The sequence below is a fragment of the Colossoma macropomum genome, unplaced genomic scaffold (assembly GCF_904425465.1).
Source record: "Colossoma macropomum unplaced genomic scaffold, Colossoma_macropomum, whole genome shotgun sequence".
Taxonomy (NCBI): Eukaryota; Metazoa; Chordata; class Actinopteri; order Characiformes; family Serrasalmidae; genus Colossoma; species Colossoma macropomum.
This window is the reverse complement of record NW_023494789.1, coordinates 28,252,990-28,269,017: the sequence shown is the minus strand read 5'-3', so window position 1 is coordinate 28,269,017 and position 16,028 is coordinate 28,252,990. Positions and strand designations below refer to the sequence as shown.

At 38.3% G+C, this 16,028-nt stretch overlaps 1 protein-coding gene across 1 annotated transcript in view; it reads right to left on the bottom strand.

Annotated features, from left to right (window-relative positions):
• oca2 (oculocutaneous albinism II) overlaps window positions 1-16,028 on the bottom strand; it is a 128,354-nt gene that overhangs the window by 52,477 nt on the left and 59,849 nt on the right. The window contains exons 15-16 of the mRNA XM_036570734.1: window positions 15,078-15,210; window positions 2,313-2,460 (exon numbers count right to left, since the gene is read on the bottom strand). Of these exons, the coding sequence (XP_036426627.1) occupies window positions 2,313-2,460; window positions 15,078-15,210 (281 nt within the window). The remainder of the gene's footprint in view (window positions 1-2,312; window positions 2,461-15,077; window positions 15,211-16,028) is intronic.

Sequence of the window (16,028 nt, the reverse complement as noted above, 5' to 3'; positions counted from 1 at the left end):
GATAAAAGTACATTTTTACAGGTACAGGAATAAAGGTACAATTATATGCAAAGGTTCGAATATTCCTGGTCAAATCAAGTGAAAATAAGTTCTATAACTTAAATACTGCATTTTCTGCACATTTTTAGTACAAAACCTCTATTTATTTATTTTAATATATTAAACAAAAGTAAAACATAAAATACCATATCTGCCATAACTCTTGCACAGGCCATGTTTATTTTTTTTCCAATGTGTTAAAATCATCGAATAAACAGTAATTGTACAATAAAATATGCAGAGGTCTGTTCCTGTAGAGTATGTGTTAATCTATTTTCAGTTAGAAATTTAACAAAAACATGTAATTTGACCAGGGGCATCCAAACCTTCTGCATACGTCTGTATACTGAAGAATTATATAAGTACAAGTTTACAGGTCTTTAAGTATGTATGGTCTCTCACCACTCTCTCAGTCTCAGTCTCAGTATCAGTCTCTCTCACCAGCCCAGTGAAAGTCTTTACTTTGCTACTTTTCTAAGTGCTAGAACTTTTGACATCAGTGACGGAACATCTAATTGACCACCATTAAGCTGGCTTAAGTTAATGGTGCGAAATCTGAGACTGAAATCGATTTGCTCATAACTCTCTTATGGTACTCTGAGGTCAATTATCACCGAACTACACTTCTGTTTCCTCTCTATGTCCTGTCACCACAAAAATGCCCATTTAGCCACAATAGACAGATGGCATCATAATCTCTCCCTAAAATTTGATAACCTATCCTGAACTTCTAAAGTGGAACATTAGCGGTCATATTGACGATTATTAAATACAGTGGTTTTCCATATGTGCAGTTGATGCACCCCATGACATGCTGATCTCAAACAAGCATCTGTTATGATGAAAAAATGGCATAGAAACAGGACTAGAACTGAAATTACCTCTCCCCATGATTACAATTACAGCCCTTGGTGCGGAGCACAGAGTCAGTGTGATTCAGAATAATAATCCTCAGTGTTTCATGCACATTAGCCAGCTTTTTGTAACTCATTACTGAGAGCTTGCTTTGGAGGACCGTGATCAGCCATGGCTTGTGCCTCGCTGTATGGGTGAATGAGTGAGGCATACTGGGGAGGTTCTGAGTGACCCTCTGACCATGTGGGCTTCTGCCTAGAAAGCAGAACTCTAAGAGCTTTTCAGTGTTTGCCAGTGAATGATGTCAATGAATAAATTAATAGCATTAATTTGTTGATTCATTTAATTATTGCAGAGATACGAAGTATGACTAAATAAATGACTGAAGTTGGGCCAGACAAAAACACATGTACAGTACTGTGTAAAAGTCATAGACCACCCTTCCTTTATTCAGTTCCCAGCCATTTCCAAAATGGCTATCAAGTGTAAGTTATTAACTTTATCAGGAGGTGCTTCTGGAAAGAAGGAAAAAGAAAGTCAAAGAGGAATATGTGACAAGTTTACAAAACTGGAGTTTTGGAAAAAAAGAAAACATTAAAACAAGTAGAAAAAATATGATACTTAAGACCAACCACTAAAACTATCACCATCAGATGGCTTTAAAAAGTGTGAAAAAAGCTCCTGATCTGAAAAAAAAATGTTTTTCCCCAAAACCTTTGTTTGGAAAATAAATAAATAAATAAATAAAGGGTGACTCTGACTTGCACAGTGCTGAATTTATTTTGTATACATGTAGATCATTGAGAATTTTAAACTAGGGCTGCAACAATTACTCACCAAAGTCGTTGACAAAGTCAATGATAAAAAAATGTCCACGAGTTTCTATTGTTGACAAAAAGTTCTACAATGCTCTATAATATTTATTACACACTGTCATTCTGACACTACAGCATTTGATATAATATTGAAAATAATCATAATACATTTCAATTAAATTTACATCTAAAAGATAGTAGCATATAAAAACAAAATCTACTACAAAAAAGCAATAGATCATCAAATGAGAAAAAGAAAAAACTAAAAAAATGGCTGTTTTGTTGCATCATTAAAGAGGAGGTCATCTGTCAGTGAAGCTTGGAAGTAAGGTCGAAAATGGCATAATATTTAGATTATCCAATAAATAAAATAATAGTTTATAGAACAATCAATTAAAGAATTCATAATTAGTCACAGCCTTATTTTAAAGTATATCTGGTCTTGCTGCTTTGGATTGTTTTGACCACATATTAACTATAAAACATTACATAGTGGGATTCATTTTGTGAGCAGAGCTGGAAATATTTTTACTATAACTTTATATACTCTACATAGACTGGGGAAACAAATGAACTATTGAACTCTTGACTGCGGTGCCTTACCTCTGGAAGGTTCTGAGCTTTTTGCGCAGTAGGCTCTCCAGGTTGAGCACCTTCTGCATGAGGAGACACTTGACAGCAGTCTCCTCTCGGCTGGCTGGATTGATGCGGTGTGCAGTCTGTCTCCAAACCAGAATCTCATGCTTCAATTCTGCATAGGGGCACAAACCAGGCCAGGACAAATGAGTCAACAGAAAACAAAAGAAGAGCATGTGGACTTGCTCGCTCATGAGTAAAACAGGTAGGCTCAAATCAGATTACAGAGATATAAAGCACAAGGTATAAAGCCACAGGTTCTGAAAATATCCTTCTGGGAAAGTGCAGACAAAGAGCCTGTTTTGTCAACACTTTGCAGACTTCACGTGACAGCATTTCATTTTTTAAGCGAGTATAGACGAAATGGGGTTCCCAATAAGAATCTGATTCACTTACGATGTTGCAGTTCTCTCATACTGTGTTCTCAATGAGCTTTTATCCTTCAGATGAAAATGGCTAATGGTTTACATATGAGCCTCCCTCATGCTCCGGGCTATAGGCCTTATATATTTATTTCCGAGCTCAGATTGAATGAAGCAGCAGTGGGCAGCTGGTAATAAAAATGTGAATGCCGTGAGCACGGTCTGTCTTCACTACAGCAAACAGTGAGAGTATTGGTGTGTAAAAGCCATTTCCAATCATTACAATCTGACTGGGATCCCCTGGGCAGACCTAATCCTGCCTGCTAGTGCCAGAGATTGACTGAAGAATCTGGAGTAGGTAGAGAGTGCAAGGGAAAGACCAGAAAAGAGCACAAGTAAGGATAAAGGAGAATCTGGACGTTTCGCATGACTTCCAGCATGACTCCCCCATCATGCTTCTTTGTAAGGGTTGCAAGCCTCCTCTAATAGAAGCTAATTGACCCAGGAGAAAGCGCACTGTTCACCAATCGACACAATTACTGATGGCGGCAGGGGCCCGAGGGGACGATATAGGCCTGGAGCTTCTGGCCACTGAGGTAAAACCAGCAGGGTTGGAGCCACAGGAGCTGGCACTGCATCATCTTCCGGCTTTATGGATTTGAGATTGAACTGGCATTGAGCGGCCACCAGCACGCGTCACGGTGGTCTTCCGCACCGGAGCCGTCAGTGGCCTGGAGAACATGAAAGCGGATTGGTGAGGCATGCGCCTCCTGCAGTCCAAAATCATTGGACTCTGTCTCTCCAATATATACGCCAACACTGTCTGATTGTGTTTGCCCTGAAACCCAATAACCTCATACAGGCCGGACAGAATGATGCTCTGCGGATGAAGCTGCCTGCTGTTTTTTTGGTGCTCCTGGCATAAAAGAAAAGGAAAAGACACAGTAGGCTAAGGCTAGCAGCATGGAAAAATAGTGATAAGGCTTGTCCTCCTGCCTTCTAAAAGCAGAGTCAGTCCTTTCCTTTTTATTTGCATTCATTCGTTCCTGTGTAATCTGTAAACAAGGGGAACGAAGCACATTTATGAATTAAATTAAAGCATGGCAAATTCATTCAAAGATGTCCTGGGCAGCTCACAATCACTCCCGTACAGTTCATATGAGGACAGAAGTAATTAAATGTACCTGCTGTTCGAATTTAATAGTATGCGGACAAGTCCAACACCCACGATAGGTCAATAAAACCACCAAGATGTGTAAGGCTAGACAGAAATGTGGATAACTGTACTTAAAATCCAGCTGAGTAAGAATTATTAACAGCTGGTATGTCTGATTGCACCAAAGAAAGGTCTGTTTTTCTGGTTGTCTAGTGGGTTCTCTCAACTAGTTTCAATGACCTGAGGTGGCACTGATGCTTCTTCCTAGAGGAAGACCATTCTGCAAACCTTTATGAAGCCTACTCTCTTACTAATGAACAGTGTATGAAAGGCATCTCTCAAGTTCACATTCTCACCACTAGCAGCCCAAAACAATCCAGCCTTGAGGGGCCTTTCTAATTACTGCCTATAACCCACTCTCACTTCAAGTGCCTATCAGCGGGGCACTAATGATACAATCCACAGTGACTGACTAACACTGAAATGTACATGCATGTAATTTCATGTCATTGAAATGATCGCTAAAATGAATTGGCTTAAATTACACTGCCCACCACTGTGCAGCAACTCTCAATGGCATAGAAAAGAAGTATTGTGGTTTTGGAGGGGGCATGGGTGTGCGCCAATGCTAAGACCCTACTGGGTATTCAGAGAGTGCATTCTGCAAAGCACTGGCTGTCTATAAAGACGGTTATTGAAGAAGGGCTATTATGTGGATGGGCTGTTATGTTTATTCCATTGTTATACTCTCAGGTGTGCTGATGGGGGCTCAGGTGTGGAGTTTAGATGGAAGATAGGATGGGGAAGCACAGCCAGGACGAAGTGTCTCTTGGAAGGACAGCTGCTTACTAGAAAACCGTCTGGCTTTGGAGAAGAGTCCTAGCGCTGGGGTTTAGTATTTAATCCCAGCAGTGCCATATGCCATCTGAGGCTGAGGATTCAAAACACAATCAGCCACGTTCTCATTTGGAGAGATGGACAGTAGCTTCTGTGTCCAACTTGTTTTCTGAAACGAATTGGTTCTAGCCAAATGTTCCTGCTTGGTCATGAACACAGCCACAGAGTGTAATCAAGAGTGTAATGCACAGAGTATAATCAAATATTACTACAGTTTTCTGCATTTAAACTGAATTACAAATGCAGACAAAAAGCTGTTAAGGGGTAATTCTCAATACCTTCAGTAGACAGTCATAGGTGTACCAGCACACTCTGTTATGCACTGCAGTGAAAAAAAATGCTTTGAATGTACATGATTCATGTGTCAGTCAGATGCTTATGAATAGAATGTGTTATAAACACAATTCTTGTCAAAAAAGGCAAAGTGAAAGACAGCAATTGTGTTGATATATTTTATTCATGAGTAACCAATAAATTTTTTCAGAGTGCCAGGCGTACTGAACTATAATATATTTCTACTGGACAGCGTACCAGCGTCTCAGGCTTCAGACAACCATCCATCCATCATCTAAACCACTTATCCTTCTGGGTCGCGGCGGGGTGCTGGAGCCTATCCCAGCGTTCATTGGGCGGAAGGCAGGATACACCCTGGACAGGTCGCCAGTCCATCGCAGGGCAGACAGACAGACATACACATTCACACACTCACTCACACCTAGGGGCAATTTAGCACGTCCAATTGGCCTGACTGCATGTTTTTGGACTGTGGGAGGAAACCGGAGTACCCGGAGGAAACCCACGCAGACACGGGGAGACACGGGGAGAACAGGCAAACTCCACACAGAAATGACCCTGGTCACCCGGCCAGGAATCGAACCCAGGCCATTCTTGCTGTGAGGCAACAGCGCTACCCCACTGCACCACCGTGCCGCCCCTCAGGCTTCAGACAGTGTATTCACAAACATTTTATGTAATAACTTTCTGTGAGGGAGCATTAAGCTCTTTAGATGTCTGGTTCCTATTACCACCACTGTGAACAATTCTAACTCTGAGTAGCTCTTAACGGAGAATTCCGTGTAAATGCAGTCTGAGCGACCTTGTTTATCACTAGTCATTGAATTCTGCATAAATTTTTAAAAAATCAGTGGAATTCAGGGTAGAAGAGCTGACCAATTTCTGGCAAATAACTCTTTTTTTTATTTTGCTGTGCATTCACAGAGAAGTGCTTCATTTTTGTGCCATCCTGTGGCTACAGGTTAACGTCAAATGTATCAAGTTTGGATTTGAAGACTGAATAGGCTGCAAAAAGTTATTAACATTGTAGTTAGTAAACTGTATTTTTTATTTAAACTTTTGCTTAGTTGTTCAAAAATATACACCCTGTGCCAACCTATTATATTCTGGCGGCAGATAAAATGGACAATAACTAACATTGTACTTCCATAGTATCACAGGACAGGCTGCATTTATTTATGCCCTGGGCTTTTGTTTACTGTGTGGTCAATACTTTGAGGGTTTGTAGACCTATACTCCTCTAGCCTTCCTATGTATTACTTAATACTCTTTTGATTAGCCCCAACATGAAAAAAAATCAATAAATCAGTCATCATGCTTCAGAATGAAAGGTACACTCTGTGTGATGACCCCACTTGCTTTCTTATAAAGCTGAAAAAAAGGGCTGGAAGTACACTGCCCCTTCCATGGCACTGCTATAGATTAAAGAGTCAATAGTCAGTGATCTGTAGAAACACATTCTGACACTCTTGAAAGTTTCATTTCAGCTATCACTGCTCGTAAACAGTGTAGCTGTTATTAGCTAATATTGGATTTAAAGATGGAGGAACTCTTAATAGGCAAAGAGATGCAGCGTACATAGAAAATCTTGTGAAGAAAGAAGACTTTCTCACTTGTGGTGGATCTTAACAATGCTATGTTCCACATGCCCTGTATTATCTCTTTGTAATTTCACAGAAATTTTCTTGGAGAGGGTCACATCTCAGCTACCTGCTTGGTTAAAAGGTACAGTACTGTGCAAATTCAGAGACTATCCTTCATTTATTTAATTTCCAAGTTCTTCATTTTGTTGAGACATTTCTGAGGAGATTAGAGATGGGATAACCACTTGCAAGTGAAAGCAAATGCAACATGGAGTCTTCAATAATTATTAAAGTATTACAAACGTATTTAAATTATTTTTATGATAAGAAATAAATCATTTCTAATTGCTATGATTTATAGAAAATGGGACTCCTAACAGCCATGCAAGACCTGGTAGACCACCAGAACTGTCATCATCAGATAAACAGTACTAAAAGTTTTCATCTTTGAGAGAGAAGAGAAAAATCAACCTCCACTCTTGTTTCAGATCTGAAAAAAATCATCCATCTGTCCATCTTTCCACTGTGGGAGGACAACTCAATGTTATGGGTCTGAAAGGATGTGTAGCTGTCGAGAAATCGTTACTGAGAAAAGAAAATAGACAAAAAAGAAGAGAATTTGCAAATCAAACAAGAAAATTGTGTAAAGCAGAAAATACAACCAACTTCTGAGGCCAAACTTTGGAGGTGTGGAAAAATATCCCTGCAGATTTCTCTGAAAAAAATGAAAGCAAGTCTGCTGAAAACTGGAAAAAAATGGAAGTTGTAATAAAGGTAAAGGGTGGACATAATAACTACTAAAAATGTTTATATTATATTTAGCTTTTGCATAATTTTCAGTTAATATATGTTTTCTGATTATTTCCTGAGCCTGAAAAATGGATAACTTGTACTTAATAGCTGTTCTGACTGGAAATTAAATAAGTGAAAGGCAGTGATTGACTTTCACTCAGTATCTAAGTATGTAAGATGGAACCATTTCAGGGATGTAAATAGCATGAATTCTGGCAACAGCATCTTGCCCACTTCTGTTTTATCATTTAATGTGGCATTTGGGCCACATATAAATGTTGAATGTGGCTCAGGTTTGTGCCATATCAAATTTGGTATCAAAGATGCGAGGGCCTTTCCATTACTGCATTAGCTCTGTATTACTGTATTACCATTTCATCCGTTACTTAGTACTTCAACTATGACATTTGTTTTGCTACATTAAAAATGACGTGTAAAACTGAGCTCCCACTATAGTTCCCAATTTATGCCCTTTGGTGAGCCAAGGACACTAACCATGACCTTGGGAACTCTTTCATATGTTATATATATGATGCATAAAGGTATGATGTATAAAGAGTTAAAGGAATCTAGGGCTGTGAAAACATAGGGCACTGGCAACATAGTTACAAGCCCAAGCAGACAGTTTAGCTAAAATTCAAGCACAAAAGGAATCTTTCATCTAAGCTATTTGACAAAAAAAATGTAGCAAAGTTGACTGCAAACACCTGAGTTAGTTTCCGTCCTGATAAGAGCAGAGATAAAAAAAAAACAGAAGCAAATGTTTTAAATGGGGAGGCACTGAGCGAGATAACAGCTCTTTAGAACAGAGGTCCATGCACACTCAAATGGATTCATGGAAATCCCTTTAGAAGCTTTCTGAAGTACTGTTCTGGCCAGCAGGCCAAGTTTTAGCATCATGAGGTACCCTGCCTACCTGCGATAAAGAGTGCTGGACGACTACACACTCCAGGTACCAGCCTCAAAACATATGAGTAAGCCGCTAGCTCTGTTTACTGTGCATGACTACATGTAACCACACGGATTAAACCTATATATGAGCAGAAAAAAAACAAAAACCCACTTCAGCAAGCAGGACTATGCACAGCTATAATGTTTCTGCTGCACATTCTGCATTGATTATGATCACACTTGAAGTGAATGAGTGATTCTCTACATCATAGTGCCACAGCAGCCAGGGCATTTTAGCAAAAAATTGCTTTTCAAGTGCAAAGATTATATGCTTTTAAGATTATATGGTGATGGAAATTACTGGGTACACCTGCAGGAGCAGAATAAATGGCTTGTTCACATGCACATTTCATGGATGTCAAATTTATGAACTGTACATGTGTAAGGTTCAATTTGAGCATGTTGAGCATCAATTTAAGCTCCAAACAGAAGTGACTGCAAGCTCCATTACTTGCAATTTTGACACCTTTTTGAAACAAAATCGGATTTTTCTCACTTAATAAATAATTCAGAGACCTAAGATATCTTAATTTCTCTATGGTCGCACAGCCTGCTGAACACTGAATGTCTAAAACTTTACCCCCATTAACAAACAGTACAGTGCAACTCCACCCTTTCTGTATTTAATTTTCAGTCAAAACAGCCACTACAAGCTAATTATTTTTCATGAGACAGTTCTGAAGAGATTACTTATAAGACAATCCACTTGCATAAAGAAAGATTAAGTTAAAGAAAACTGGAGTTCAAAAAATTTAAATATATAGAGATAATGTAAAACCTAACAACCTGGTAGACCACCAAACCTGGTAGACCACTAAAACTGTCCCCTGTGATAAACAGTATTTAAAGCTTTCATCTTTGAGAGAGAAGAGAAAATCAAGCTTCACTTTTGCTTCAGATCTGAAAAAAATCTACAGGTGTTTGTCCATCCTTCTACTGTGACAAGACAACTCAACACTATGAGTCTGAAAAGGTGTGTAGTTGTCAAGAAGCCTTTACTGAGAAAAGAAATAAACCAAAAAGAAGAAAATTTGCTAACCAAACAAAAAAGCTACTAGTGTTTTCAGAACGAAAAAAATGACTTTGATTGAAAGAATCATTGATTCAAAGTATTTATTTAGGTTGAATAAAACTAGTTAATTTACTTGTTACTACATGAAGTATTTTTTTGGTTGAACTGAAGAGCCATTTTTTACAGTGTAAAAAATATTTTTTTACATTGCAGCAAGTCTCCCGAAAAGAATGTAAGCTGTAATAAAGGTAAAGGGTAAACACACTAAATGGTCACACTAAATATTGAAATAGAATGGTCTGACATTAGCAAACTGATTAGCAACGTCATACGCTAATGAATGTATGAAAGTGTTATTTTTGAAAAACACATTCACAAAAACAACCACTATCAAATGTTTTAGTTAACAGTAGCTCACCTTGTTTACAACATGGACAAAATTAAATGTTAGTAATAACAGTGCAGTGCTGTGTAAATACAAGAACCTGCACTGTGGTATGTTTAATTAGAGGGACCAAAGCACCACTGACTGTTAAGCACCATTAACTGTTAAATTATTGCACGTCAAACGGGTTATCAATGCATTAATAAAATATAAGTATGCTTATATCAGTGCAGACTATAAATCATCTGATGTAGGAGAGTGTGTTGTGTAAGAAATAGTAACAAAAAAAAATTATCAAAGGTGAAGCAAGAAGGGAAATGTACTACTGAGCAAGATATTATTTTGTAACTGATTTAAATTCCGTATGGGTTTTAATCTGAGAACACATGTTGCTGAGTTTGTCTGAGAGTGAGAATCCACTCACATGAGAGTGTGAAGACAGTGTGAAAGGTTCTTGACAGTTTGCAGCGTTTTTTTATAATTCGCTGTGTGAAAATCACTACAGAAAAGTCAACTATTTATTGCATGTCTGTGAAATGATTGCCTAGTTATTTATAATTTTTGATGAAAAAAGTAATAACAACAATTAATAAGTTACAGATCAAGATTTAATCACAACATGTTGCTATTCTAGTATTCATCAATTTGCTCACCTCACCTCAGAAATGTAACTGAACAAAATCTCAATAAATGTCCAAACTTGCAAGTCACATAATCAGATCAGATCATGAAGATTTTACGTATTTAACACTTACACAGCCATGTTTGTTTTATTGAAGATCCCAGTAATGTCATTCTTCACATTTGCCCTCATATAAAATACATATTTATGCAGATTTCTCAGTTTATACAGCATTATGCTGTTTTATAGCTGAGTTCACTTTGTTCACATAGTAAACACAAGAGAAAACTAGACATTAATGAGCATATTAACTTTTGCTTTTACTTATCATTTGTTTTGATCACACTCTTCACCATGATCAGAATTCTTTCGAGTTTTCATTTAGATATTAACAAATGATTCATCATTTCAAGTTAATACATTCATTAAGGCTGCTTAATAGACACTTTACCATAAATGATTACCATTTATGATACAGGATCTTAATGGGGGACCTCATCAATTCACTCACTAAAATTGCTCTTCTTCATTCTCACACCATCACTCATCTTCACCCTCAGTTTAATCCTACACTATTCTTGTACTGTATCTTATTTTTATCCCTGAGGTCCACTTATGATGTTTGTGTGAGTTTTATGTAAGAAAATCATTCACAATTCATTTTCATATGACCATTTCCAACCTCTCTTTCATGTTTAGCACTAAACAGGCTGTTTTTGATACTTCGCCATTAAGACTGGTATATCGCTGCTGTCGGAACAAAACCTCATATCTCCATTTTTGTTGTTTTTTTGGTTTTTGACATAATTTGAAAATGCCTGTTGCCCTTTACACTGTGTGTAAATTTCATGATGAATGGACCAAAACAAATGGCCCAAAATGACTAGCAAAAAACTCTGGTTCCATTGACCTACATTACAAGTAAAGTATGTTGTTTCCTTCTGTAAAGTTACCATTTTGGAGATACAAGATTTTGTTCCAACAACATCAATCTGTAAATGAGCTCTGTTCTTATAGGTTGCCCGGTACTGTGTCAGGTTGAAACACCATTTATAACTTTAGTATGAATCAGTGGGGCAAAACTGCTGTAGAGGTGGATATATATGTATGTTTAGGTTTGCATGACATCACAAAAACACAATTCAAAACATGCCATTTTCTGCAGCTTAGATGTCATATATGGGCTGTATGGCTGTGGAGTGAATGGTAAGTGTGGGAACTTTAACAATGCTTACATACTACGTATCTCTATTTTAAAAAAAAATGAGTAAAATTCAGTTTTTCATGATGTGGGACGTGTGACAAGTAAGATGCTGAAAAGGTGGTTCATGCCTCTATTACTTCTTGACTCAATTACTGTAATTTCTTTTTCAGTGGTCTATATGCCAAACCCATCAACAGCCTTCAGTTTCACTTTGAAAGCTTGGATGTAGTTCCTACATGGACTAAGCTAACAGCACATATAATTGTTTTCTCCATCAGCCACACTGGCTACTAATCTCAATGCAGACCTTTGCTTACCAGTCTTACATGGTCTAATTCAGCTCCTTCACCTTTACAACCCTGCACATGAACGTTTCTTACCCCAGTATATCCATGACTGCTCTTCAATCACTTCTTTCAAACCTAATCTGAAAACCCTTCTCTTAATACTATTTTCCAGTCTTCACCTCATAGTAGTTCTTTGCGTTTTTCCATGATTTTGCCTTTTTTGTGATTTGTCATTGTGCTTTATTGTGACGTGACCTTGAGTTTTCATTTGCTATACCAAATAAAACATATTATTATTATTTATTAGACTATATGAATGCATCCTAAGGGACACATTAGCCCAGTTCCTGTAGGAGGTCACCATTGACAGGATTTATGGATTTAATAGAGCAGTATTAAACCTGGGAGGAAAGGGTCATCTGATAAGGATAATGGGAATATTGGTGGAAATTGCCTGAAAGGGCCAATAAGAAAAAAAAAAAGTGATTTCTTGTTCATATTGTGGAGGGTCCTTCATGAGCCTACAATAGCAATGCAATAGGGCAGAAGTTGGTAGAAGAAGGACAAACAGTAAATGAACGGCATACTTATGAGGCCATCATTTCGAGGCACATCTGGTAAGAGAGCAAACTGTAACTCGGCCAGGCACTGAGCCTCTGAAGAGGTCTGAAAGAGATCTGAAAGGGGTGAATAAATAATAGCATATTGTATGTGACACACTGACACGTTCACCACCTGATCTTCTAGTGTGAGGGAGCGTACAGTCACTACAGCCACAAATCTGCCTGTAGACAGGGCCAGGTGTGATTTTTGTCTTATTGTTTAACAAACAATACGTTATCTCTCTTCTTTTGGGGTCAACAAGACAAATGACCATAATGTGTCAAATGAAACAAATTACTCCACACACTGTATGTACTGTATCTGAGAATAAACTTAAGCACAAGTGTTTTTAGTCGTCTGTAATAGGGGCATAGCTATGGGGACATAGGGGGTCTAGGACTTTCACTTGGAAGCCAAGCCCCACCAATAAAAATATTACAAAATGTACAGTCATCATGGGCAAAGGAGCTGAGTTCTTGCACCCTTGTGACTTTTTCCACATTAAATAAATAAAAGAGAATGATAAAGCTCTGCCAATCATCTGGCTATCACCATGGCAACATGAACACTTGAATACACATGAATACTTTATTTAATGTACTAAACACAGCATTAGCTTGCTCCACTGTTTCTATAGCAACTGTCTAGTTCCTATAGGCTATTTACCTAGCTAGCGAGTTGTAGTGGTTAACAATAAGAAAAAATACCAAGTGTGCAATTCAGTACTTTGAAAAAACAACATAAACACTGCAGTAGAGACCACAGACATCTATTCCTAGCGCTGTAAAAGGAAGGACACTAGTCAATTAGCCAGCAGTGCTATACAAGGCTGAAGCTGCCTTCTTATTCGCCTGCCTCTTATTCAAATGTTCAATTGCACATTAAATGGCACAGCAGTTAACTTAAATGGTACCTGAACCGTTTAAGGTGGAAAAGAACATTAGAAAAAGAGGCAGGTGAATAAGAAGCCAACTTCAGCATTGTCGATGGCATGCTTTTAGCTGTTATAGTAACTAATGTTAGCCAGATAAAGGTGATGTAAGCTATCGTGTGTTGTGTCTGATATTCAAAACTGTTTCCTTCTGATTATGGTAATGGGGTGGATGAATTTCAAAGCAATTTAGTTACACTGAAGTTGACTAATTGGTGTTGGTCAACCTCACAAGCAATGTCTCTGGGACACAATGCTTGCTAGCTGCCTCCCTAAACCTGCAGCAGCAGCAAGGTCCCCCTCTAAAATGAAATTATGGCTATGCCTCTGGTCTGTGCCTGTCCAAGCTAAAGTAAGGTAGTAATAAAAACTTACAGCCACTAATTAGCATCGTCTAATTTGCATGCCTAAATCATCACATGCTTTTCTAAATCCGTGTTGAGTTGTTAAGTAATCTCAAATGGACTTACTTATGTGGGTTCTGCCATTGTCAACACTATTATCTATAAAAATAGGCAAAAGTACAAACAAAATTCAGGCTTCAAGATAGTTGCCACTAATCATCCTTTGCAGTAAAATAAAGCTTTACTGATCTAACAGTTTTAACAAATGCTGGCATTAATATATAACTGCTAATTCATCAACCTTTAACCCTGAAGGTTGGCGCGCAGACTGCTGATCACCATAGCAACACAGATAAGAAATCCGGCCTAGCTAGCAGCTAACGAACAGGCAAAGAGAAAGATATAAGACGAACATTGATAATTTGGAGACAAATGGACTTTTCATTCACTCAAGCACTCAGCTGGTTTCCTGATACATTTAATATGCAACGTGATGCTAAAAAGTTGAAACGCTGAAGTCAGTTTCTCGTTCAACAGCTTCTTGTTTGAATATTCCCGTTCCACCTTAAATGGTGCAGCAGTTACATTCTGGCAGCTCAGACACCATTTAAGGTGGAACGGGAAAATCTGAACAGGAAGTTGGCGAATGAGAAGCTGACTTCAGCCTTGTAAAAATGGAACGTTGAGAGACATTTTACAAGAAACTATTCCATTTTTGCGGAAAAGTTTCCTTCCGGAGACATGAGAAAAGTGGCTATAGCTGAGCTAACGCTTAAAAGTAAATGTGCGTTTTTGTTTATATTATGTTTTTATCCTATACTAGTACATTAGCACATACTGCGACATATTTACAGCCAAGATAACCTTGACGTACAGTATTGTGGCTCCCAAAGTGGATTGATTTTTGTAGAAAGGACAAAATAGCTCTTCTTAACATTTGGGTTGTGACCCCTGGTATAGACAATAGCACAACACACAGTGTCAGAAACCACATAAGGAAGTCTTTTTGAGATGACCTAATGGTTTGAAGCAGGTGTGTGATGATTTAGGCATGTGGTTTGTACACTGGTAGATGATGTCGATGAGTTTCCATTACTTGTTAGCTACATTGGCCTTGTAGCTGTAGTGCAAAACTAAAGAAGTAGACTTTGGGCACCAAACTTGTCTTGACTGATCAATTATTTTTGAAGTTAGGCAGACAACTGTGTAAATGGTGTGAGTTTTGCCTGTACTTTCATTAAAAGTCTGATTCTAGAATATGTAATGTGAGTATTAACTGACCTCCACAGAACACTAAATCACCACTTACCTACAATCTCACTGGACTCTTTATTGTAGAGTTTCTTATTCCAGTAGAGCATTCTCAGAAACGGAAAGGAGGTCAGGAGCACCAGGCAGATCCCCAGGAACATGTACCCTGTAAATGCAGCAAAGTCTAGTCCCTGAGGAGAAAGACAAAAAGAACGAAAGAGTGTAAGCACGTGGATGAGTGTAAGAGTGCAGGTAACGTCATGCCACTAACTGTACAACAATGTGCAATTTTAAAAGAAAAAGAACTTTAATAACAGCAATCAGAGACTGCAAGCAATCTGACAGCTAGATTACTAGTATTTCATGTCCATTGATATGAATATAGAGCCTTCAGTACATTTCATTTGGTCAAATGTAAAATTTCTTATACTTTATTCTTTAGGCTTCCACAGAATCTACTTCTATGCATTTAACAGAGCTCTGACATGTGATATGAATCTTAATACGCTGGACCAACGTTATTTCTCACTCATATCAAGGGCACAGAGCCCTCACCTTCCACCAATTTTCATAAAACCTAATTCATCTCTCACTATTCCTGGATGCCACCGTATCAGTGGTCACGTTCTCCAGAGATGCCTGCACAGATAATGTGAGTAAAATAGCTTTATGTGCCTGGATACATAATCCTGCACTTACTCTTTTAAGAGCTTATCTCTGAATGGTGGAACTGAGCGGCTCATTGTGTTGAATAGAAGAGTTGTGTTCTGTTAAATGCACTGATTTATATGCAGTTCACAGATACGTCATGAAGAGAAGCTGGAAATTCAATAAAGGAGCGAGCGGGGCGCTGGGTAACAGCATCCTTGCTGTAATTCGGCTGCAACAAACGGCTCGGGCTTGGCAGACACCCAGGACTTACAGTACTTCCCAAGAATAAAAGAAGAAGAAGACGGAAGGGAGGGGTAGAGGTGGAGGAGGATGGAAAAAAACTTGTCTGCTTTGCTTT